Here is a 25,705-nt window from a genome sequence, read left to right on the forward strand (position 1 = left end):
ATTTCAGCAGATTAATCTTTGACATATTTACGGCCTGTCACTAAACACTCTGCTGGTGAAAAATGAGTGGGATGAGAGCCAGAAGGGAGAAATGTTCAGATATGCGTAAACAGAAGAACTGGATAATCCTAAAGCATTGAAAGACTCAACACAGATACCAGCATCTAGTGAGCTTAGCAGAGCACAGACTCACCCATATCTCTCAGAAAAATCTCAAAGCATGTTACACATAATGAACTATTTTCAAATGCAACAGCTGCAGGTAAACATGATAGCCATTTTGCACACAGCAAGATCCCATAAACAGCAATTAGACGAGTGACCTGTTAATTTGCTTATGTTGTTGTTGAGGGAGGAATATTTCACAGGACAGTGGGGAGCAGGCCCTGCTCCTCCAGTGGGGCCTGGGTTCAATGTCTAACCTGAAGAATGGTGCAGCTGTTCCAGAGGCAAAGGGGTGCTACAGATGAGTCAAGCTGCCATACAAACATATGAATGTACAAATTAGGTGCAGGAGTAAGCCATTCAGTTCCTCAAGCCTGCTCTACCAATTGATAAGATTATGGCTGATCTGGTTGTGGCCTCAACTCTACTTTCCCTCCCTTTCCTCCTCCACACCTGAACACCGCTCTCTGTACACACACCACCTTATGCCACAGAATTCAACATGGTCAACCACTTACCTCAGTCACAACTGCACAAAGCCGACTGGTACATGCCACCTTTAAACAATCGTGAACCGAGTGCAATGAGATTCTTGTGCACCACTGACTTTATCTTGACGGTATCACTTATATCCCTACACCCTTTGACTCCCTTGTCAACCAAGAATCTATTTAACTCAACCTTAAAAATATTCAATGTCCTTGCCTCCCCTGCTCTCTAGGGAAGAGAACTCCACAGACTAACAACACTGAGAGAAAAAATTTCTCCTCATCTCCATCTTAAATGGGAGACCTCTTATTTTTAAACTGTGTCTCCTAGTTCTAGTCTCTCCCACAAGGGGAAACACCCTCTCAGCATCCACCCTGTCAATTCCCTTCAGGATCTTATATGTTTCAATAAAATCATCTTTCATTCTTCTAAATTCTAATGAATACAGGCCCAACCTGTCCAACCTTTCCTCATAAGATAATCCCTTCAGACCAGGAATCAGTCAAGTGAAGCTTCTCTGAATTGCTTCTAATACAATTATATCCTTTCTTAAGTAAGGGGACGAAAACTGTACACAGTATTCCAGATGTGGCCTTACCAATGCCCTATACAATTATAGCAAAACTTCTAACTTATATACTCGATTCCCCTTGCAATAAACAACAACATTCCATTTGCCTTCCTAATGACTTGCTGTATCAGCATACTAACTTTTTGTTATTTATGTACCAGGACATTCAGATCCCTCTGACATGCAGAGTTCTGCAATCTCTCTCCATTTAAATAATATATTGATTTTTATTCTTTCTGCCAAAGTGGACAAGTTCACATTTTCCCATATTATGTGCCATCTGCCAAGTTTCTGCCCACTCATTTAACCTATCTATATCCCTTTGCAGACCGCTTGGTGGAGTTTTATGGAGCCTACAAGAGCTGGAAATGTGGCAGTTGGGTTGACTTAGGTGAGAAGTGAAGTTTTGATTTTCTGACAGCGGGTTAACATAACAAGAAACATAAGAAATAGGAACAGGAGTAGGCCATTTGGCCCCTTGAGCCTGCTCAGCCATTCAATAAATTCATGGCTGATCTGCTTGTGTTTCGAATTCCACATTCCCACCTACCCCCGATAACCTTTGATTCTCTTGCCTAATAAGAATCTATCTAAGATAAAAGCAAAACACTGTGGATGCTGGAAATCTGAAACAAAAACAGAAAATGCTGGAAAAACTCAGCAGATCTAGCAGCATCTGTGGAGAGAAACAGAGTTAACATTTTGAGTCCATATCACCCTTCTTCAGAGAATCTATCACCCCTGCCTTAAAAATATTCAATGACCCCACTTCCACCGCCTTCTGAGGCAGAGAGTTTCAAAATCGCACAACCCTCTGAGAGAAAAAAATTCTCATCTCTCTCCTAACAGGGCGTCTCCTAATTTTAAAACAGTGCCCCCTAGTTCTGGACTCGCCCACAAGAGGAAACATCTTTTCCACGAATACCATGTCAAGACGGTTCAGGGTCTTGCATACGTCAATCAAATCACTCCTCACGCTTCTAAACTCCAGTGGAAAGAAGCCTGGTCTGTCCAACCTTTCCTCATAAGGCAACCTACTCATTCCAGTTATCAATCTAGTAAACCTCATCTGAACCATGTCCAACGCATTTACATCTTTCCTTAAATAAGGAGACTAAAACTGCACACAGTATTCGAGATGCAGTCTCACCAATGCCCTGTATAACTGAAGCATAAGACCCTTACTTTTATGTTCAATTCCTTTCCTATTAAAGGATCTTTGCAACGTTGAAAATTATGCTAGCCTGTGTTGGGCTCCTACTTGTAATTTATCTTCATGGCATGAATACTCATTAACATGAAACAGTTCTCAATTAAGTGATACCTTCAAGATAAAGTCAGTGGTGCACAAGAATCGCATGGCACCCGGTTCACAATCACTTAAAGGTTGGCTTTGTGCAGTTGTGACTAAGGTAAGCTGTTGACCATGTTGATTTCTGTGGCATAAGGTGGTGGGTGTACAGGGGGTGGTGTTCAAGTGTGGAGGAGAGAAGGGAGGGTAGACTGAGGAGGATGTTCAGAAACGGGAGCTACAGAGGAGGTAAGAGCCTAGTGTCTTGAGTGTAGTGGTCCTGTAAGAGGAAATCAAGCAGGGATTTAAAGATGGATGAAGGGCCTAAAAGGAGGGGTCGGTGCTATCAATTGTGGGGTTCTGACGATCAAATTCAAAGTACAGGATGGCGGAGGGAATAGTCACCGTCAAAAGGGGAAGTTGTACTCAGTATGGGGGCAGGTCCAAAGTCACAGTCAGGTATTGCAAGGTCTCATGGGAGGTTCATGGAAGCCAACAAACATGTGAAGCATAAAATAGGAGAGATCAGGGTCAGAGGGACATTGGGATGGTCATGGATGTAGACATGGGATGAGAGATGGAATGTGGAGGGTAATAGTTATAGGGTCCATGGTAATGGGGATGAGGTTCAAAGGAAACAGAGGGGAGAGGAATAATTATGTTGGATGGGTCAAGGATGATGGGGGGGAAGTGTGTGTGTGACAGGGGGAGGGTAAAAGGTGGAGGAGCGGGTCCATAAAGTAACACAGACCAAATTTCTAGGGTCTTGTGTCGAATGCAGCTTCCATGAATGTAAGCTCAATTGAATTGGGGGAACTGTTGTTTTGTATGGGTAGAGTTCATGTTGTGCACAATTGACTGACTAAAGGGATTCCCTAATAATTAATTCAGTGGATAAGAACCATGGACGAGCATGTTCTCATGTGTATGTCTGCCCCCTTCACATATTGCCATTACTATTGGTCTCATACATAACTATGGGTCTCATTCACCCGATTTTCCTGCAACCTCAGAAGCAGGAGGAGAGCTCTTGTTGACAACAGCAGAGGCTGGAAGGCCAACAGCAGGCAGCACCAGAGGGGGAGGCTGGTCTGGGCTCAGACATCCAGGAAAGACATTGGTGAACGCAGGCATTGGCGTGTCAATGCATTTACAGGACAAGAACTAACTACCTACAAATGTCTGAGGGGTGATGCCAGAGACGTCTGAGGATGTCCCAGGAAATGGTCACCAAATACATAGGATTGTTTATCAAGACATTGAGCCAAGTGGGTTTGGTTGGAACCCCATGCCACTGGCTCTCAAGGTTAAAAGGCCCTCAATTTCTACACCAGTGGGAGTTTCCAGGGCACCACAGGTGACATATGTGGCATCTCACAGGCTGCCACACATAGGTACATAAAGGAGGTGACCAACACACTATTTCTCTGTGCCAAGGATTTTATCCACTTCACCTTCGATGAAGACAGCCAGGCTGCAAGGGCAGTGCTTTTGGTGGCATCATTGGGTTTCCTCGAAAGCAAGATGTAATCGACTACACTCATGTCACGGTAAAAGCTCCCTGGGAACAGGCAGCTGCATTTGTAAATTGTAAAGGGTGTCACACCATCAATGTACAACTAGTATGCGACCACAGAAGAATAATACAGGTCTATGCTTGTACCCCAAGGAGCTGTCACAACGCATACACCTTGCGCAACTCACTGCTCTAGAGTTTTTTGAAGTTCCAGCCCAGTTTGGTGGATAGATCCTCAGTGACAATGGCTATCCCCTGCATATATGGCTGATGACACCAGTGAGGCTTCTGCAGAGTGAGGCGCAGAAGCACTACAATCAATTTCATGCCTCTACCACAGCCATCATAAAGCACACCATTGGGCTTTTTAAAATGTGCTTCCACTGGCTTTACCGGTCTGGAGGGGCTCTGAAATATGCATCCCTCTTGCCTGGCCACTGCTGCACTGAGCTCATGGCTAGAGTGATGGACTGCAGATCAGAGTGCTTATGGATTGAATGCTCCAAGTAACAAGTGGCTGTTACTTGGCTGTCAAAATCCTTTCCATGGATGAAGCCTTGTGCTCCAATGCCTGGGACATTGTAGAACATTAGCAAACATGGACTCCTCCATACACCACGCAAAGCTGCACAGCATCCCTGGCATCTCCATCATATTTTACCCTAACCTCTACTGCATGTCCAGCAAGATTCTTGTGGTCACGACCAGAGGCCCGTCATCAGTGTGGAGCTCAGCAGGACTGGTCCTCAGCAGTGCTCTGCTCATCAGGGGACCTGGCTGTCATGTCCTCCCTCAGCTGCTGGGGCGTGTCTGCAGTATGGTCACTAGATTGTGCTCCTGAATCTATACACTCACCCTCCACAGACCATATATCTGGTTATATCTGAGCTGGTGGAGGTGGAGAATGTAGAAGGTGACAGCACTCTCTGTGGAGCACTGGCTGCTTCAACCCTTGAGGTGGAGTCTTTTGGGTCCTATCTTGGCTGCAGCCTGGCCCTTGAATGATAAAGACCTGTAGTGGAGAACAAACAGAATCACATTAGACATTATCACAGTTTGAGAGCTTCACATTTCACTGTGTGCATCCTGTGTGCCCATTTGCCATCAGCTTTGTCCTCCTTACACCTGGCCGGTCCAGCCACCCCATCTGCTATGAATCCTCCTCCGTCCTCGCCAGCTATTGCCATGGCCGTCCCCTCTGCTGGTATGAGGAGACGAAGGTCAGGCACACCTCTGCCTGTCCGTTTCCTCTCCCTGCTGTTGCTTGTCCTGCATGACAAAGTGCAGAATTTGTGACATTTCAAGTGACACCTAATCCCCTTGTCTACATGCAATCCCATCACATATATGGTCCAGTCATTCAAACATTGCATCCAAGCGCACACAAAAGGCAAACATCTACATGCTTTGGCCTAAATTCCCATGTGGCAGTATGGCTGAACTTGCATTCACTCTTCTGTCATAGCTGCCCACTGATACATATACATTACTGATGACCCCATGAGAGAATCCTGTTGAAGATATGACACTGGCACTCACCCTTACGGATCGGAGCAGGTCGTTCACCCTTTTCTTGCATTGGAGCCAGATTTGCCTGGTCACCCCTTGGTGGCTCATCCCCTTTGCCACCTCTATCCAGGCAACCTTGGTATGACTGGAGGGCATTCTTACACCATCCTGAGGAAATAGAACCTCCCGCCTTTCCCTAACAGCCTGGAGGATAACCTGCAGGGAGGCATCACCAAAACATGGGGCCTGTCTGCTTCGGTGGTCACTCATGTTTCCAATGATTATGGCAGCTTCAATCACTGGAGGATCCTGGCAGTGATGTGCAGCCTCCCTGTTTGAACAGAAGACTCTTTAATAGGCCATTCATAGTTGCAGCTTTGTCAGCTGATGGCAGGTTTTACAAGTGAAAAGCTTCACCTGCCAAATCGCTAAACCGCAAGTATCTTGCATGCACGTCACTGGCATTTAGAATTTTAATTATAATCGCATGGGGAAAGGCAAATGAGAGAAAGTTGAAGTGGCGCAAGTTCCAATTATAACATTGGAAATTACAGGCTGTTGATAAAATGTGTCCTCTTCACAATTTGCTCTCCTACCTATCTTTGTGTCATCAGCAAACTTAGCAACCATACATTTGGTCCCTTCATCTAAGACATTTATATGGATTGAAAATAGTTGAGACCCCAGCACTGGTCCCTGTGACATTCCACTAGTGCTTGCCAACCCAAAAATGACCCAATTATCCCTACTGTCTGCTTCCTGTTAGCTAACCAATCCCCTATCATTGCTAATGTGTTCCCACCCACACCATGAGCTCTTATTTTGTGTAGCAGCCTTTGATGTGGCACCTTATCAAATGCATGTTGGAACTCCAAGTACACCACATCTACGTATTACCCATTATCCACTATTATGACACAGCCGATGGTAAAGGCTGAGCTGTTCAAATCCCAGAGAGAAACTTGAAACAACTGTCATAACCCATTTTTGCAATTTGTATGTTTCGAGATGCAGGCTTTGAATTCAGCAGTAATAAAACCACTGAGTCTCAAGATGTTTTTATAAAAAACAAATTAAACATTTATTAAACAAGAAAAATTGTAAGCACATACATATGTCTACAAAATTTCTACTATAATAACTACAAAAATCCCCTAATTAATCTGACTCTCAGTTAGATCCCCAGTAAGGCAACAGTAAATCTCATAGATTTAAAGAGACACCTGGCAAAGCACAATCTGGATAGTCACATTCATAATGAATTTTTTTCAGCTCTGGGTCCTTGCAGACAGCAGCTTAAGGCTTCTCACACTTGTTGGATCTTAAAATGCTTCTGCCTTACACACAATCTCCTTTCTCCTTTATAAATATTTTTCTTTTTGAATGTAAATTTTCCATTGTATCACTTAGGCTTTTAATTTTATCTCTTCTAACAATAAAATCCTTTGATTCCACCAATTTTATTAGTAAAAAATAAACACATTGCTTGGCATCTTCTAGCTAGGTGCAAGATTTCACTCATTCTTTTGAAAGGTTTATTTAAAAATACAAATTGCCCCTTGACATCTATGTTTCTAAACTTTCCCATGTTTATCTAATTACCATTTCAAACCCACTTCTTTCTATACATCAAAGCCTCTAGATCAGCTGGCTTTAATCCAATTAAGATACACACACATACACACATCAACAGAGATACCACTAATCTCTATTTTAAAAAATAATTTCCAATGACATTATAGATATTAGTCTCTTCATGACACCACGTTGCTTGTTACTTCCCCAAAGAACTCTAATAAATTTGTCAACACGATTTCCCTTCACAAAACCATATTGACCATGCCCTGCTATAACTCCTTAATAATAGATGCTAGCATTTTCCCTATGACAGAAGTTAGGCTAACTGGCCTGTAGTTTCCTGCTTTCTGTCTCCCTCCTTTCTTGAATAGAGGAGTTACATTTGCTATTTTTCAATCTGATGGGACCTTCCAGAATGTAGGGAAATTTTGGAAAATTACAACCCATGCATCTACTATCTCAGCAGCCACTTCTTTTAAAACCCTAGGATGCAGGCCATTGGATTCTGGGGATTTGTAAACCATTAGTTCTAATAGTTTTCTCAGTAGCCTTTCCCTGGATATTGTAATTGCTTTAAGTTCCTCCCTCCCTTTCACCTCTTGATTTATAAGTATTTCTGGGATGTTATTTGCGTCTTCTACAGTGAGGACGGACACAAAAGGTGGAATTTTCCATAAATTAGACTAAGTGCGGTGGCGGGTAGTTTTGGCAGCGCCCACCCCTCCGTCTGGAATGGCAGGAACTTGCGCCCAATTCTGCGCTTGGAGACTCATTAATTATGCAAAGGCACATATTGGTCCGAATCACCTGGCGGGTCGGGATTTGATTCATGCAGCCGTCGTCAGCTGGTGGGTTCGAAGGTCTGGGCGCTATATTTGAAGGCTAGTCCAACACACAATCACGCTCACTCCAGCCTAACAGAGATGTCTGGCAGCCAGAAGAGGAAGGCTAAGAGCCTGAAGAAGAAGCAGTACTCCGCTTCATGCATCAGGCTCCCCAAGCCTTAATCAGAGGGGTGCAGGCGCAAAGACATGTGGTCTATCTGAGGGATGGCTGCAGGAAGCACAGCAGCCTCACCTCTCCAGCCTGGGAGGCCTTTGCAGTGCAGGTCAGTGCAGCTGGCAACCACGCCAGTGGTACCCAGTGCAGGAAGAGGATAAATGATCTCATCCGCTCCACCAGGGTAATTTATCCTTCAACACCCTCCAATATCAAACTCTCATCATGGCATCATGCACTCAGATGGCTACTCTCTTCAGGAATCTCACACAACCATTCACAGGGGACACATATCAACACTCATTCTCTCAGCGAGGCTTTCACATCACCACCATTTATCATGTTGCTCACACTCCATCCTCTGGCCCTTCTGGGGAGGGCTCACAACACACAGGAGACATGCATCTCGCCCAGCCTCTGCTTCATCCCTTTTCATCACATGCCTTCTTCATATTGGCCAAGCTGGTGCACAACAGGTGCGAGAGAGCTCAAACTGAGGGAGCTACGGCCAACATCATTGCCTTCACTGAGTTTGAGGAGGCTGCAGCCAAGCTGGTTGGGGAGGACAGGGATTACTCCTGCGGGGAAGGGGAGATCAGCCTCTCCAGCTAAAATATCTGTTCAAAACTTCTGCCATTTCCTCTTTTCCATTATTAATTCCCCATTCTCATTCTCTAGAGGACTAACGCTCACTTTAGTTACTCTTTTCCTTTTCAAATACTTGTAGAAACTCTGACTATCTGTTTTGATATTTCTTGTTAGCTTTCTCTCAGACTCTAATTTCTCCCTCTATTATTTTTCTAGTCAATAATTGTTGGTTTTTAAGTACTATCCAATCTTCTGCCCCACCACTAACCTTCATAGAATTGTAAGTTTTTTCTTTCAATTTGATACTACCTTTAACTTCCTTAGTAAGCCACAGATGGTGCGTCCTCGTGCATGAATCGCTGAAAGCTAGTATGCAGGTACAGCAGGTAATAAGGAAGGCAAATGGAATTTTGGTATTTATTGCTAAAGCAATAGAGTATAAAAATTGGGAAGTGTTGTTGCAACTGTACAAGGCATTGGTGAGACCACACCTGGAATACTGTGCACTGTTTTGGTCCCCTTACTTGAGGAAGGATGTAGTTGCACTGGAGGCGGTTCAGAGGAGGTTCACTAGATTGATTTCAGAGATGCGGAGCTTGTCTTGTGAGGAGAGATTGAGCAGTTTTAGGCCTATACTCGCTAGAGTTTAGATGGATGAGAGGAGATCTAATTGAGGTATATAAGATGCTAAAGGGGATAGACAAAGTAGACGTGAAATGGATGTTTCCCCTTGTGGGGCATTCTAGAATGAGAGGCCATATTTTTAGGGTAAGGGGTGGTAGATTTAAATCAGAGATGAGGAGGAATTACTTTTCTCAAAGGGTCGTGAATCTGTGGAAGTCACTACCTCAGAGTGCAGCGGATGCCGGGACGCTGAATAAATTTAAGGAGGAGATAGACAGATTTTTAATTAGCAACGGGTTGAAAGGTTATGGGGAGAGGGCGGGAAATTGGAGTTGAGGCTTAAATGAGATCAGCCATGATCACATTGAATGGCAGGGCAGGCTCAAGGGGCTGAATTGCCTACTCCTGCTCTTAGTTCTTATGTTCTCTTTCGGCACTGGGTGGCTGTCCTCTTTTGCAGGGCGTTGGCGCTGACCACCGCTGCCACCACCTCCTGAGCTGGATTAGTGACCTTGCTTGCTGGCCTTTGCCCAGAGCATGGTTAGAGGACATCATAGTGGGCCTCCACTGCATACAGTAGGTGCTTGCGGAAGGCATCACTAAATCTGGGGGCAGCGTGTTTCCTCCCTTTGGCAGCCATCAGTTGCCAACAGCTTCCTATCCATTGAACAGTGCTAGCTCTGTGCAGGGGCGGCCTTTAAATATGGTGCCCAGTTTACTGAAGGCCTGAGGTGACGGTGGGGTGGGCGAATCAGAGGACGCTCCGCCAACGACCCGGCGTGTTTCCCGGGAACGCACAATGAATGAAGCGGGATTGGGACAATATGGTGCGAAAACCCGCCATTGCAATCAGTGGATAAAATGTCCTTTATCTTGTCCGTTACCACACAGTGCAAATCTGGGACAATTCTGCCCCTTGTCTGGGACCTAGGAAAGGGTAGTGGGGTAATTACATTAGTACAATAGTGAGAATGACCTTAGTTCTAAAGATTGAGATGTAGAATCAGTTTAATCAAAGACAAGAAATAGCAATGGTAAGAAGTCACTTGTGAGAGTAGGTTATAGGCCTCTAACAGGCATGGTTGCCAGCTGCGCTGACCTGCTCTGCAATGGCCTCCCAGGCTGTAGAGGTGAGGCTGCTGTGCTTCCTGCAGCCATCCCTGGGATAGACCACATGCCTTTGCGCCAAAATTCCATTTGCCTTCCTTATACCAGCTGTATCTGCATACTAGCTTTCAGCGATTCATGCACAAGGACACCCAGGTCCCTCTGCACTGAAGCATTCTGAAGTTTCTCTCCAATTAAATAATAAGTCGCCTTTTTATTCTTCTGACCAAAAATGGATAACCTCACACTTATCCACGTTAAACTCCATCTGCCAAATTTTGGCCCATTCAACTAACCAGTCCATATCCATTTGTAAATTTCTTATTTCTTCATTGCAACTTACTTTCCCAACTATTTTGGTGTCATCTGCAAATTTAGCTATAGTACCTTCTATCCCTGAATCCAAGTCATTAATATAGATTGTAAATAGTTGGGGCCCAAGGACCAAACCCTGTGGCACCCCACTAGTTACAGCTTGCCATCCAGAAAAAGACCCATTTTACCTTTGCTCTTTTTATTATTTTTTAATAACCCTTTGTTGATCTTTAAAAGTTTCCCAATCTTCCAGCCTGCCACTGACCTTTGCAATTTAGTACGTCTTAGTTTTTGCCTTTATGTTATCTTTAACTTCCTTGCTTAGCCATGGATGCTTTTTCACCTGCTTGCCATCTTTCTTCCTCTTTGGACTATATTTTAATTGGGAGGAATTGAATATCCCCTTAATTATCTGCCAATGCTCATCAACTGTCCTACCTTGTAGCCTTCTTGCCCAGTCCACTAGGGCCAAATCTGCCCTCATGCCTATGTAGTTACCTTTGTTTAACTCCAGAACATTAGTGTGGGACTCAGGTTTCTTGCTCTCAAACTGAACTTGAAATTCTAGCATGCTATGATCACTCTTCCCTAGAGGATCCTTTACAATGAGATCATTAATTAATCCCATCTCATTACACAAAACCAAATCCAGAATAGCCTCTCCCTGGTTGGTTCCACAACATATTGCTCCAAGAAACAATCTCTAATACACTCTATGAACTCTCCCTCGAGGCTACCCTTGCCAATTTGATTAGTCCAGTCTATATGCATATTAAAATCACCCGTGATTATTGCCGTGCCTTTCTTACATGCTCCCAGTATTTCATGGTCTATACTGTGCCCTACTGCTGAACTACTGTTTGGGGGCCTATAGATTACTCCCACCAGGGACTTCTTTCCCTTGCTATTTCTTATTTCTACCCAGGCTGACTCTACGTCTTGCTCTCCAGTGCCTATCCCTCACTATAGCAGTCTTCCTTTACTAACAAAGCTACACCACCTCCTTTTCCTTCCTGCCTATCCTTCCGAAACACTGAGTACCCTTGGATGTTCAACTCCCAAACCTGTTCTCCCTGTAACCATGTAATCACCATCAAATCATACCTATTTATGTCTATTTGCGCTGTTAGCTCATTAGTTTTATTTCGAATGCTACGCATATTCAGATACAAAGCTCTAAGTTGGCCATATTGTCAAGTTTCCCTTCTTTGGTGCAATATGGCGTTCACACACTCTGTCCCTTCCTTTCACTTTTTGGTAACAATCAGCCTTGTCACTAGCCTGCCCTCTTACCCTCTCCTTAAACTTTGATTTTTTATATTTTCATGAAACTGAACCCGCCCCCCTACTATTTAGTTTAAAGCCCTGTCTACAGCCCTAGTTATGCAATTCGCCAGGTCCCAGCATGATTCAGGTGGAGCCCGTCCGAACGGAATAGCTCCTTCTTTCCCCAGTACTGGTGCCAATGTCTCATGAATTCGAGCCCATTTCTCCCACACCAATCTTTGAGCCACACGTTTACCTCTTTAATCTTATTGACACTGTGCCAATCAGCTCGTGGCTCAGGTAGTAATCCGGAGATTATTGCCTTTTTGGTTCTGCTTTTTAATTTAGCCCTTGGCTGCTCGTATTCCCTCAGCAGAACCTCTTTCCTCGTTCTACCTATATCGTTGGTACCTACGTGGACCACGACAACTGGATCTTTCCCCTCCCACTCCAAGTTCCTCTGCAGCCCAGATGAGATATCCTTAACCCTGACACCAGGTAGGCAACACAGCCTTCAGGACTCTCGATCCTGGCTACAGGGAGCAGTATCTATTCCCCTAACTATACTATCCCCGATTACAACTATGTTTCTCTTTTCTCCCCCCACTTGAATGACTCCCTGTACCACGGTGCTATGGTTAGTTTGCTCATCCTCCCTACAGTTCCCGCTCTTGTCCACACAGGGAGCAAGAATCTCGAACCTGTTGGATAAGGGCAAGGGCTGAGGCTCCTGCAGTGCTACTTCCTGGACCCCTTTACCTGCCTCACTTATAGTCACACCTTCCTGTCTCTGACCACTGGCTGAATTTAAGGTAGTTAATCTAAAGGGTGTGACTCTCTCCTGAAACAAAGCGTCCAGGTAACTCTCCCCCTCCCTGATGTGTCGCAGTGTCTGAAGCTCAGACTCCAGCTCATCAACTCTGAACCGGAGTTCCTCAAGCAACCAACATTTGCTACAGATGTGGTCACTAGGAACCACAATGGGGTCCACCAGCTCCCACATCATGCAGCTACAACACATCGTCTGGCCCTGCATCTCCATTTTATTTAATTTTTCAATTTGTTTTTAAATTTCCTACTGGTCTATAGTTTATCAATCTGTAAAATATTTCTCCTATTTACCTTTAATCTGAAAGCAAGTTAGAATAGAGATTCCAATACACTTTTTAAAATCAACTGGAACTCACTCTCTCTGCTGAGTTGAAGCTGAAGTGTTAGGCCTCTGATCCTGGGCCTCAGTAGTCACCTTTAATCTGAAATCAATTTAGAATGGGTAGTTCAAACTAGCAGTTACTTACCAACCAATGAACTTATGATTTTCCTGTGATGTCACTCTTTTTTTTCACTCAGCGACAGTGACTGCAGAGGACACTCTTCCCAGGCTGCTTCCCGGCGACAGTGACTGCAGAGGACACTCTTCCCAGGCTGCTTCCCGGCGACAGTGACTTCAGAGGACACTCTTCCCAGACTCAGAGGATGAATGATCTCCTCTGTGCCGCCAGGATAAGTCACTCTTCTCAACACTCTCAACTCACACACTCACAAAAACATCACACATGCACAGGGATCTCACTCACCACCAGTTCAAGGGGCTCTCACACACCTTCATCTGCCCTGTGGATTGTGTCCTCATCCCATCCAAGGCACCACTCAGCACCCACACATGCCAGTCATCCTTCGCATCTGGCCTGGTAGGCATCCTGCTTACACTTTCCCCATCTGCCTTCGTGCAGGACAGGCTGGCGCACAAGAAAAGGGAGAGGTCGCAGACTGGTGGAGGAATGCCTGAAATCAAGGTCCTCACAGACTTTGAAAGTTGAGTTATCTAGCTGGCTGCTGACAATCTGGACCGTTCCTGTGCTGACATTAAGGTTAGTGGTGCTCAATCAAGTGTGGATCCAGTAGTGCAACATCCATCACACAACCATGCTGTGACTGACTTCCCCTGTTCCACATTCCCCTGCCATGCACTAATTATTGCTCCTTGCTTTTGAAGGCATATCTGGGAAACAGCCGAGGGCATCCATAATCCAGGTCCTTGACTCAAGCCCCCGAGGAAACCTCAGGTGAAGAATCTGATTACACCCTCATTGAAGACCCGCCACAGCGCTCACCTACACCCTCCACCAGCACAGAGACATACACCTCGATGGGGCCTAGCTTAGAGTAGCCTTGGGGTCACAATCTGGTGAGCACATCCCAAGTTTCCGGCATTTGGAGGACTGCTGGAGACCAAAAATCTGCTGAGTCCGAGTCAGATGAGAAGCCTCTGGACTCAATCATACCTCAGTTGCTGGAGCTGCAAAGGCAAGCTCAGGAACATCAGGAAGGGATGTCCACTGCACTCCTCGGATTGCAAGGCACGATGGAAGAATCCATTCACTTTCAGTCTGCTGTGATAGCACTGGCATACCAACACACCAAGGTCAACACTGGTAGGATGGTGGCTGCCATGGAGACCTTGGTCCAGGACATCAGTCCTGCACTGCTGCACAGGCTGAACTCCATCACTGACGCCTAGTTGGCCTCCAACGGTGTCAATGCGAGAGGAATGTGGGGCAGCTCGATCTCACTCCAGCTTCCTCTTCTCCTCAAGTAGTCAGCCAGGGGCCCTCAGGCACCCATAGGGAGGAGGATCAGCAGCTGCAAACCCTGGGACCATCCACCCAGGTGACCCCGGGAGTGTCTGGCACATCCGGATCCCCTCTTCCTGTGACCCCAGCAGCTCCAGCTCCACACGCCGTGGAGGATGCCATTGCCACACAGCAGGATCCCGAAAGCAGGCCAGGGCCCTTCAGGTCTCGGCCCTCCAGAGGATGCCCCTGGAGGTCATCACAGACAGGGCATAGCAGATAGCAGGTTGCCTCCATCTCTGCTGTGGATGTCGGGGGAGCACAAAGACAGGGTCAGGAATGTTAAAAAGATGTAGCTGCAAAGCCTGGGCATGGGTGTTAATCACTTGTACATAAGGTTCACTATTGTAAATAAACTCCCAAGGATGTCTCCTTGCCTATTTCTCCTTGTTTTGATGAGCAATGATCATGTCACTCAGGTGTGAAACCTTGGTCCCTACACAAGATAAAGGTATCTGAAAAAGAGTCATACGGACTCAAAACGTTATCTCTGTCTCTCTCTCCAAAGATGCTGTCAGACCTGCTGAGTTTTTCCAGCATTTTTTGTTTTCGGTTCGACAAGATAAAGGTAGGTGTTTCAGTCCAGGGCCTCTTCCCTGTGCTTTGTGCAACCTTCCCAGCACACTGATGGTGTGCCTTCAGTCACTGGACACATCAGTCATGCCTACACCTCAGTGGGGCTTACCATTGCTGCCAGAATGTCCTGGGCCGGTGGTGCAGAGTTCCTTCATTCTCTCTGTGTGCTCTCAGCACCTTTGAGGTGCGCTGGCCCCTGACCTCATAAGCATCTGTGTCCGGTGACAGTGTGGTCCTGAAGGGTTCAGCTCATGAAGGACGCCATACGATCAGGAGAAGTTAAAGTTCCCCCACTGCATCTCCATGATATGACCCTGTTCGCAGGGCGCAAGTGATGTGCCATCAGCCAGACAGGAGTCAGACATTCACATAAGCTATGTGGGGATCTATGGAGTGTCCTCGCTGCTTGTCATCATCATCCTTCACAAATTTAGCAGCTATGAGGGCCTCCCAAGTGCACCTGCCTTGTCTGGGGAGTGTGATGATGGCCTCATCACCGTCATCCTCACCTTCAAGGACCTCCTCACCCGTCGACGTCATTCTCATCAGAAGAGAAGTGCATGTTCCTCCATCTCCTCAGTCAGCTTCTCTCCCTGTTGCAGCGCCAGATTGTGAAGGGCGTAGCAGGTGACGATGATGCATGACACCCTCTGTGGAGTGTATTGCAGGACTCCACAGGACCTGTCCAGGCACTGGAACCTAATTTTCAACATTCCAATGGTTTGCTCCACCAAAATGCGAGTTGCAGCACGTGCCTCGTTGTACTTTCTCTCTGCTGCACTCCGAGGCTGCTGCACGGCTGTCATCAGCCACGTCCTCTGCAGGTAGCCCTTGTCCCTGAGGAGCCAACCCTGCAGCCTCTCTGGACCCTGGAGGACATCAGGGATCTGAGACCTACTGAGAATGTAGGAGTCGTGGACAGTCCTTGGATACCATGCACAGACCTGTAGGATGCGTTTGTGGTAGTTGCACACCAACTGAACATCCAGTGAATCGAAGCCTTTGCGGTTGTCATATTTGACTGCTTGTTGCCATGGAGATCTGAGCGTCTAATGAGTGTCGTCAATGGCACCCTGCACCTGTGGGAAACCTGAGATCTGAGCAAATCCCAGTGCTCTTGCTTCCTGGCTTTCCTGATCCCGGGCAAAATGCACAAAGTTGTGTGCTTTCACAAATACGGCTCCGTGACCTCCTGGATGCAGTGTGCATGGAGGCTTGCAATAATCCACAGAGGCTACCTGTGGAGCCCTGAAAGGAGCCACTGGCATAAAAATTGAGCACCATGGTAGCTTTCACAGCCACTGGCAGTGGATTCCCTCCTTGTCTCAGTGGTGCCAAATCCTGCAGTAGGTGGCATATAAGACCATAAGACATAGGAGCAGAAATTAGGCCATTCAGCCCATCGAGTCTGCTCCTTCATTCAATCATGGCTGATAAGTTTCTCAACCCCATTCTCCCGCCTTCTCCCCGTAACCTTTGATCCCCTTACCAATCAAGAATCTATCTATCTTGGTCTTAAATACATATGTGGTCAACTGGTTCCCTGGACATGTGCAGTCTTCGGCGACATTGGTTATTGGTCATCTGCAAGAATGACAAGCACCATCTATAGACCCTGGATCTTGCTAGGCGCCGACTAGCAACGAACAGAGTGTGCAGAGCCCCAGCCACCCCCTCTTCTTGAGGGCCTCTGTCCAGCCAGGCGGCTCAGTCACTCTCTTCTCCTTCGTTTCCGCTCCCTGTAAACCATGAGGCAAGGACACCAGGCTCCATGCTCCTGATGTACTCCTTCTGCAGGATGAAAGAGAGAAATGTGTGGACTAAGAACCTCTCTTAGTTAAGTCTGAAGGCCCTAACCCTTAACACATCCTGGAGTTCTGGCCACCACTTGGATGGCCAGAGTTTAGTGCACTGCATGGCTGCCTAAAACCCCACCCACCTCCACCCCATTCTACCTGACCGATTGGTGGCAGCTTTGCCCACTGGACGTCATGCTGTGCTTTCAGCTCAGGTGCAGGCATTCTATTAACCTGCACTGCAAGGCTTCACTTGAACCATGGGGGAGACTGGTCCAAACCTGAATGATGAAATTACAAGGGGCTGTGAGTACCTCCATCAGTGACTGCTCCATGGCCAGCTTTCACAAAGAGATTGTACAACTTGCCCAGTCGTCCATTGCAGTCTACTAAAATTCTCATTAGTTTGCTGTCTTTGCCTAAGGGGTGAAAAGCTCTGGAGCATTTGGTGGCACTTTCATGCTTCTGCATTGCTTGAGTGGGCAGATAAGCTAAAGGCCCAACTCCATTCATGGGATGTGAGCATCGCTGGCTAGGCCAGCATTTATTGCCCATCCCTAATTGCCCTTGAGAAGGTGGTGGTGAGCTGCCTTCTTGAACTGCTGCAGTCCATGTGGTGTAGGTACACCTACAGTAATGTTAGAGAGGGAGTTCCAGGATTTTGACCCAGCGACAGTGAAGAAACGCAATGTATTTCCAAGTCAGGATGGTGTGTGGCTTAGAGGAGAACTTCCAAGTGGTGGTGTTCCCATGTATCTGCTGCCCTTGTCCTTCTAGATGGTAGCGGTCATGGGTTTGGAAGGTGCTGTCTAAGGAGGCTTGGTGAGTTCCTGCAGTGCATCTTGTAGATGGTGCACACTGCTGCCACTGTGCATTGGTGGTGGAGGGAATGGGTGGGGTGCCAATCAAGTCAGCTGCTTTGTCCTGGATGGTGTCAAGCTTCTTGAGGGTTGTTGGAACTGCATTCATCCACGCAAGTGGAGAGTATTCAATCACACTTCTGACTTGTGTCTTGTAGATGGTGGACAGGCTTTGGGGAGTCAGGATGTGAGTTACTTGCAGCAGAACTCCTAGCGTCTGGCCTGCTCTTGTAGCCACAGTATTGATATGGCTGATTCGGTTCAGTTCCTGGTCAGTGGTAATCCCCAGGATGTTGATAGCGGGGTTTCAGTGATGGTAAAGCCTTTGAATGTCAAGGGGGGATGGGTAGATTCTCTCTTGATGGAGATGGTCTTTGCTTGGCCCTTTTGTGGCATGAATGTTACTTGCCGCTTGTCAGCCCAAGGATATTGTCCAGGTCTTGCTGCATTTGGACATGGACTGCTTCAGTATTTGAGGAGTCGCAAATGGTGCTGAACATTGTGCAATCATCAGCGAACATCCCCACTTCTGACCTTATGATGGAAGGAAGGTCATTGATGAAGCAGCTGAAGATGGTTGGACCTAGGACACTACCCTGAGGAACTCCAGCAGTGATGTCCTGGAACTGAGATGGTTGACCTCTAACAACCACAACTATCTTCCTTTGTGCTAGGTATGACTCCAATTGGAGAGTTTCCCCCTGATTTACAGTGACCCTAGGTTTGCCACACTTGGTCAAATGCTGCTTTGGTATCAAGGGCAGTTACTCTCACCTCACTTCTGGAGTTCAGCTCTTTCATCCATGTTTGAACCAAGACTGTAATGAGGTCAGGAACCCAAACTTAGCGCCAGTGACCAAGTTATTGTTAAGTAAGTGACGCTTGATAGCACTGTTGATGACCCCTTCCATCACTTTACTGATGATGGAGAGTAGACTGATCGGTCGGTAAGTGTCCGGGTTGGATTTGTTCTGCTTTTTGTGTACAGGACATACCTGGGGAATTTTCCATAATGACGGCTAGATGCCGGTGTTGTAGCTGTACTGGAACAGTTTGGCTAGGAGGCGCGGCAAGTTCTGAAGCACGTCTTTAGTACTTGCTGGAATACTGTCAGGCCTCATAGCCTTTGCAGTGTCCAGTGCCTTCAGCCATTTCTTGATATCATGTGGAGTGAATTGACTTGGCTGAAGACTGGCATCTGTAATGCTGGGGACCTCCGGAGGAGGCCAAAATGGATCATCCACTCGCCTCTTCTGGCTGAAGATTGTTGCAAATACTTCAGCCTTATCTTTTGCACTGATGTGCTGGGCTCCCACATCATTGAGGATAGGGATATTTGTGAAGCCTCCTCCTCCAGTGAGTCGTTAAATTGTCCACCACCATTCATGACTGGATGTGGCAGGACAGCAGAACTTGGATCTGATCCATTGGTTGTGGAATCACTTAGCTATCATTTGCTGCTTATGCTGTTTGGCACACAGGTAGTCCTGATATTGTAGCTTCACCAAGTTGATACCTCATTTTTAGGTATGCTTGGTGCTGCTCATGGCATGCCCTCCTGCACTCTTCATTGAACCAAGGTTGATCCCTTGGCTTGGTGCCAATGGTAGAGTGGGGTATATGTTGGGCCATGAGGTTACCAGTTGTGGTTGAGTACAATTCTGCTGTTGCTGATGGCCCACAGTGTCTCATGGATGCCCAGTCTTGAGTTGTGAGATCTGTTCGAAATCTATCCCATTTAACACAGTGGTAGTGCCACACAATACGATGGAGGGTATCCTCAATGTGAAGGCGGGACTTTGTCTCCACAAGGACTTTGCCAAAAATCATGAGGGGTGTTTTGAAGAAAGGAAGTGTTTTCTTTTCATTTGCTTTAAAAACTTTTTACTTATTTGTGATAAAAGAGTTGGAGATTAGGAGAAAAGGCTGCTGGACTGTCAAGAATCATTCAATTGGGAGTCTGTTTGTCTTCCAATTGGTTCGAAGGCAGTGCCTCACAATGAAGGATATTTTAGGCAATTGATGGTGGAAGTGTGAGAACATGAGGAACAGGAATGCCAAACCACACCCCCGATACTGTCATGGACTGTTGCATCTGCACAGGCAGGTTGGTGAGAATGAGGTCAAGTATGTTTTTCTCTCTTGTTGGTTCCCTCACCACCTGCCACAGGCCTAGTCTAGAAGCTATGTCCTTTAGGACTCGGCCATCTCAGTCTGCAGTGGTACTACCGGGCCACTCTTGGCGATGGACATTGAAGTCCCCCACCCAGAATACATTCTGCATCCTTGCCACCCTCAGTGCTTCCTCCAAGTGGTGTTCAACATGAAGAGCTGAGATGGGGCACGTTACGTGGTAATCAGCAGGAGGTTTGACTTGATGCCATGAGGCTTCACAGGGTCCAGAGTCAATGTTGAGGGCTCCCAGGGCAACTCTCTCCTGTCTGTATACCAGTGTGTCATCACCTCTGCTAGGTCTGTCCTGCCAGTGGGACAGTACATAGCTGTGGATGGCGGTGGTGGTGTCTGGGACATTGTCTGTAAGGTATGATTCCGTGAGTATGACTATGTCAGGTTGCTGCTTGACTAGTCTATGAGACAGCTCTCCCAATTTCGGCACTAGTCCCCAGATGTTAGAAAGGAGGACTTTGCAGGGTTGCCAGGGCTGGGTTTACTGTTGTCATTTCCGGTGCCCAGGTCAAAACCCGTGGTCCATCCAGTTCCATTCATTTTAGATTTTGTAGCAGTTTTGATTCAACTGAGTGGCTAGCTAGGCCAGTTCAGAGGACATTTAAGAGTCAATCACATTGCTGTGGGTCTGGAGTCACATGTAGGCCAGACGTAGGTAAGGACGACAGATTTCCTTCCCTAAAGGATATTAGTGAACGAGATGGGTTTTTATGACAATCGACAATGGTTTCATGGTCATCACTTGACTTTTAATTCCAGATTTTTATTGAATTCAAATTTCACCATCTGCCGTGGTGGGATTCAAACATTCAAACCCAGGTTCCTAGAACATTACCCTCAGTCTTTGGTTATTAGTCCAGTGACAATACCACTGTGCCACTGCCTCCCCTGAGGTAACATCAACCTCTGTAGGGCGGACGGTGTACTTCTTGGGTAATTGAGCTTATGTTTGGTAATGATTTGCAATTGGATCTCTGCAGGAATTGATGAACAACTAATCCAGAACCATAAACTATGTGCATCCTTAAAACTTCCAGTAATTCGCCATATTGCAATGTGAGACCAAACATGAGGGCCCAAAATTTGTTTAGGTCAGTTTTCAAACACCAAATGAATGCAGGGATTGACAGGGGTCTGGGGATCATGAGAAACTAGCCCTCAGGCCTTGTTCAACTCTGTCAGCGAGCTGTTGGTGCACTCTGACAGAAAACTCACCTGAACATAGAATCAAATTTCACCTGCTTTCCTTGGCCCTGTGAGTGTTCTATGGTTGTGGGGTGGGAGGGGAGCAAAAGTAATGCCACAAGATAGCAGGAGGGGGCAGTGGGGATATTGTAATCTCAGTCATCAGAAATGATATGCCCCAGGGGGTGTGGTTTGGCATTCCTGTTCCTCATGCTCTCACACTTCCGCCATCAATTGCCTAAAATATCCATCATTGTGAGGCACTGCCTTCGAAGACAAACAGACTCCCAATTGAATGATTCTTGATAGTCCAGCAGCCTTTTCTCCTAATCTCCAACTTTTTTTATCACAAATAAGTAAAAGGTTTTTAAAGCAAATGAAAAGAAAACATTTCCTTTCTTTAAAACATCCCTCATGATTTTTGGTCTGAGTTTTGCTTGCAGCAGTTTCCTGGAGACTTCAAGCCAATCTAGGATGTTTAGCAATCCTTGTTAGGCCCTTCATTTGCAAGAGTCCCAACATGTTTTTAGGCAGCCATTCCCCATGCTTGAAAAAAATACCTTAATCTCTTTTTAGATTGGTTGTTTTTCAGTCACTATTGGTCCCTCAATATTGGTCCCCAAAATAGTCCCTCGTTGCATCAGTTTTATGTCTACACAACTGATGCAATAACGTCCAATTTTTACCCTGAGATTTCTTGAGTCCAGCATAGGAATGTCCCAGAATTCAATCACTTGTTTAAAGATATATTACCAAATCCTCTGTGATAACCGCCCATAATGCCATATAATTAAACAGAAATTTACCAAAATTAACTTATATGCTTCTATCCCTATTAGATTCTTTAACAACATCCTAGAAAGTCCTATGATGAAGGTACATAATTAAACTGTTCTCAGTGGCCCTGAAATACTTTGTCCCATTCTACTGACAGAAGGCCGACAGCAGATTGGACGCCACGTCCAGATCCCTGATGGAATCAGTAAAGAATGCCAAGCTGTACGACATCTTCAGCAACCCTGCAGACGGAGCGCAGCGTAGATACACCTGGTCGCGGCCAGATGGGTCCATCCGCTCCAGGGTAGACTTCCTGTTTGTGTCCCGTGCATTCACAATCAGATCCACCGACGTCAAGCCGGTGTTCTTCTCTGACCACTGCCTCCTACTGGCTGACTGTCATTTACAGGAAGACCAGAGGGTTGGCAGGGGGACATGGAAGCTGAACGTGCAACTGCTGACCCCAGAGAACATTGAGGAACTCAAGAGGGATTACAAAGGTTCGATAACCGTGAAACCCCTCTTTGAGTCCCTGACACACTGGTGGGAAGCGATCAAGGAAAACATCAAGAGGTTTTCCATCCTCAAAGGCATCCAGAAAGCTAGAAAGGAGCAGAGGGAAATGTCCCGACTCCAGAAAAACATGCAGAACCTGCTCTGGCTGCAGTTGATGGGGGTCGATGTCAAGGAGGAACTCCACAAGGTGAAGAGCCAGCAAGCCTCACTTTATGCCTCAGAAGCCTCCAAAGTCATCTTCCGGTTCATAGTCCGCTCCGTGGAACAGGATGAGATGTGCTCACGTTTCTTCTTCCAAAAGGTACACACAGAGAGCTCTGTGATCAGCAGCCTGAAAGAAGAAGACGGCTCAGTAAAGTCATCGCAGTCTGACATTTTGAGGATCAGCGAATCTTTTCCTGCTGGATTGTATGTAGTGAAGCCCACAGACAGCACGGCCTCCCTGTCCTTCCTGTCCTCTATCATTGAGGTCTTGGACGACAGTACACGGGAGCGTCTGGACAAATGCTAACTCCTGATGAACTGACTAAGGCCCTTGAGTTCTTCAAGAAGAGTAAGACTCCCGGAAGCGACGGCTTACCGGCTGAGTTTTTGGCTCTGTGGGACTGGATCGGCCCAGACCTGCTAGAAGTGTACAAGAGTATGCTCCTGGCCAGCAGCATGTCAGAATCCATGAGGAAAGGCATCATCACCCTCATCTACAAGCGGAAGGGGGAACGGGAGGAAATTAGAAATTGGCAACCCATTTCACTGTTGAATGTGGACTATAAGATTCTGTCCAAGGTCATCGCCAATCAGGTCAAGTCCACTCTGGAATTGGTGATCCACCCTGACCAGACCTGCCCTGTGCCCAGCAGGAAGATCTCTGACAGCCTCGCGCTACTCAGGGATATGATTGCCTATGTGCAGGACAGGGGTGTGGACACCTGCCTCATCAGCCTGGACCAGGAGAAGGCTTTTGACAGAGTTGTGTACACCCTGCATGGTGGATGTGCTCTCCAAAATGGGGTTTGGGGAGGGAATCCGCAACTGGATCCAACTGCTCTACACTAACATCAGTAGCACAGTCTCAATCAATGGGTGGGAATCAGATAGCTTTCCTATTAAATCTGGAGTCAGGAAGGGCTTCCCTCTCCCCCCACTGTCCTGTTTGTGTGTTGCATAGAACCCTTTGCTGAGTCCATCAGGAAGGATCCGGGCATAAGAGGATTGACGATCCCAGGCAGTGGAGGCACTCAGGTCAAAGCCTCCCTGTACATGGATAATGTCGCTGTCTTCTGCTCGGATCCACTGTCGGTGCGCAGACTGATCCACATCTGCGACCAGTTACGAACTGGCTTCGGGTGCCAAGGTAAATCATGGCAAGAGCAAGGCCATGTTCTTTGGGAACTGGGCTGACTGATCCTTTGTCCCCTTCACTGTCAGGTCAGACTGCCTGAAGGTGCTGGAGATATGGTTCAGAGGGACCAGGACATGCTTTAGAAACTGGAAGGGGCGAGTGGCTATGGTGGAAAGAAAACTGGGCATGTGGGAGCGACACTCCTCTCCATTGCGGGTAAGAAACTGGTCATCAGGTGTGAGGCACTCTCACTGTTGCCGTACGTGGCGCAAGTCTGGCCCATTCCACACTCCTGTGCGATGGCGATCACCCGAGCCATCTTTCGCTTTATCTGGAGGTCAAAAATGGATTGTGTCCGCAGGGGCACGATGTACAAGCCTCTAGATAAAGGGGGAAGAAACGTGCCCAACACTGCCCTCATCCTGATGGCCACCTTTGTGTGCGGCTGCATCAAGCTGTGTGTAGACCCTCGGTACGCAAGCACCAAGTGTCACTACGTGCTGAGGTTCTACCTGTCCCCGGTGTTGTGAAGGATGGCTCTGGCCATGCTGCCCTGGAATGCTCCAAGTAGTTGGACCGTGCCCTACCACCTGTCCCTAAATTTTTGCAGAGAAACACCTTTGACCACAAGTCCATCAGGCAGTGGTTGGCACGTAACGTCCTAGAGGCCCTGAGGGAAAAGGAGATGGTGGACCCTGTCGGATGGTTCCCCGAACAGACTGTCAAAGTCATTTGGCAGAATGCCTCATCACCAGAACTTTCCAACAAGCACCAAGCTGTAGCTTGGTTGGTGGTGAGAAAGGCCCTCCCCGTTAGATCCTTCCTACACGCCAGGAGTCTCACCCCCTCTGCATGTTGCCCTCAAGGTGGCTGTGGTGGGGAAGAGACCATTGTTCACCTCCTTGTGGAATGTGCCTTTGCAAAGATGGCCTGGAGAGAGATGCAGTGGTTTCTGTCAAGGTTCATCCCGAGCAGCTCTGTGACACAGGACCCTGTGCTCTACGGGCTGTTCCCAGGGACACACACTGAGACAAACATCAACTGCAGCTGGAGGATCATCAACTCGGTGAAAGGCGGTCTTTGGTCTGCCCGAAACTTATTGGTCTTCCAGTGCAAAGAGTTGTCCCCAACCGAGTGTTGCAGACTGGCACATTCCAAGGTTCAGGACTACGTGCTGAGGGACGCACTAAAGCATGGGGCAGCCGCCGCAAAGGCGCAATGGGGAAAGGTCGCTGTCTAAGACCTTTCTGCCATAGTGCACCGAGGGGCTGGGAATTGTATAGACCCTTCAGGCTGTACGGCTCACAATGAATGTATGCATTGAATACTAATTGTATTATAATTGTATTGAAGCACCTCAGAGTGCAACATGATGTATGTCAATAAATCCAATCCCATTGCACTGTCTGACTGTCTGTAACGACCATATTGAAATGACTGTAATATTCATTGATTGTATTGAAGCACCTCATGATCCATGTGTAAAAGTTGAATCTGATTGCATTTTTTGTAATGGCCATTTAGAAATGTTTTGTAATGTTCTTTCAGATATTTTATGAATCAAGTATATTTTTCCAAAAAAAAATAATTTTGAGATGTGAAAAGCGCAGGAATTGCAAGACCCCTGAGTGAGATTCCGCAAGATGGATAGAGATGAAGGGAGAGCTGGAGGAACGTTTAAGACCATGCAAGGTGTAATTTCAATGATATTGAGTGAGGTGATCTGCAGGTCGGGAGAGTCATACTGAACAAGGTATTAATCTAAGCTGATATTATTCAGAGATCACATTCAAGTTACAATGGATAAACTGTTGCAGC

The 25,705-nt window shown here is 46.8% G+C and overlaps 1 protein-coding gene across 1 annotated transcript; it reads left to right on the plus strand.

Moving 5' to 3' along the window:
• Positions 1 to 1,520: 1,520 nt before the first annotated feature.
• LOC144691177 (uncharacterized) lies at positions 1,521 to 24,846 on the plus strand. Its single transcript, XM_078559242.1, has 2 exons — positions 1,521 to 1,616; positions 22,190 to 24,846. Exon 2 carries the CDS (start codon positions 22,229 to 22,231, stop codon positions 23,057 to 23,059), a length of 831 nt encoding a protein of 276 aa, XP_078415368.1. The 5' UTR covers positions 1,521 to 1,616; positions 22,190 to 22,228; the 3' UTR covers positions 23,060 to 24,846.
• The last annotated feature ends 859 nt before the right edge of the window (positions 24,847 to 25,705 follow it).

The sequence above is a fragment of the Cetorhinus maximus genome, chromosome 15 (genome assembly GCF_964194155.1).
Source record: "Cetorhinus maximus chromosome 15, sCetMax3.hap1.1, whole genome shotgun sequence".
NCBI classification, from domain to species: Eukaryota; Metazoa; Chordata; class Chondrichthyes; order Lamniformes; family Cetorhinidae; genus Cetorhinus; species Cetorhinus maximus.

Bases quoted from the DNA above. Each gene is read 5' to 3' on its own strand.
- LOC144691177 (XM_078559242.1), top strand. From the start codon at position 22,229: ATGGAATCAGTAAAGAATGCCAAGCTGTACGACATCTTCAGCAACCCT.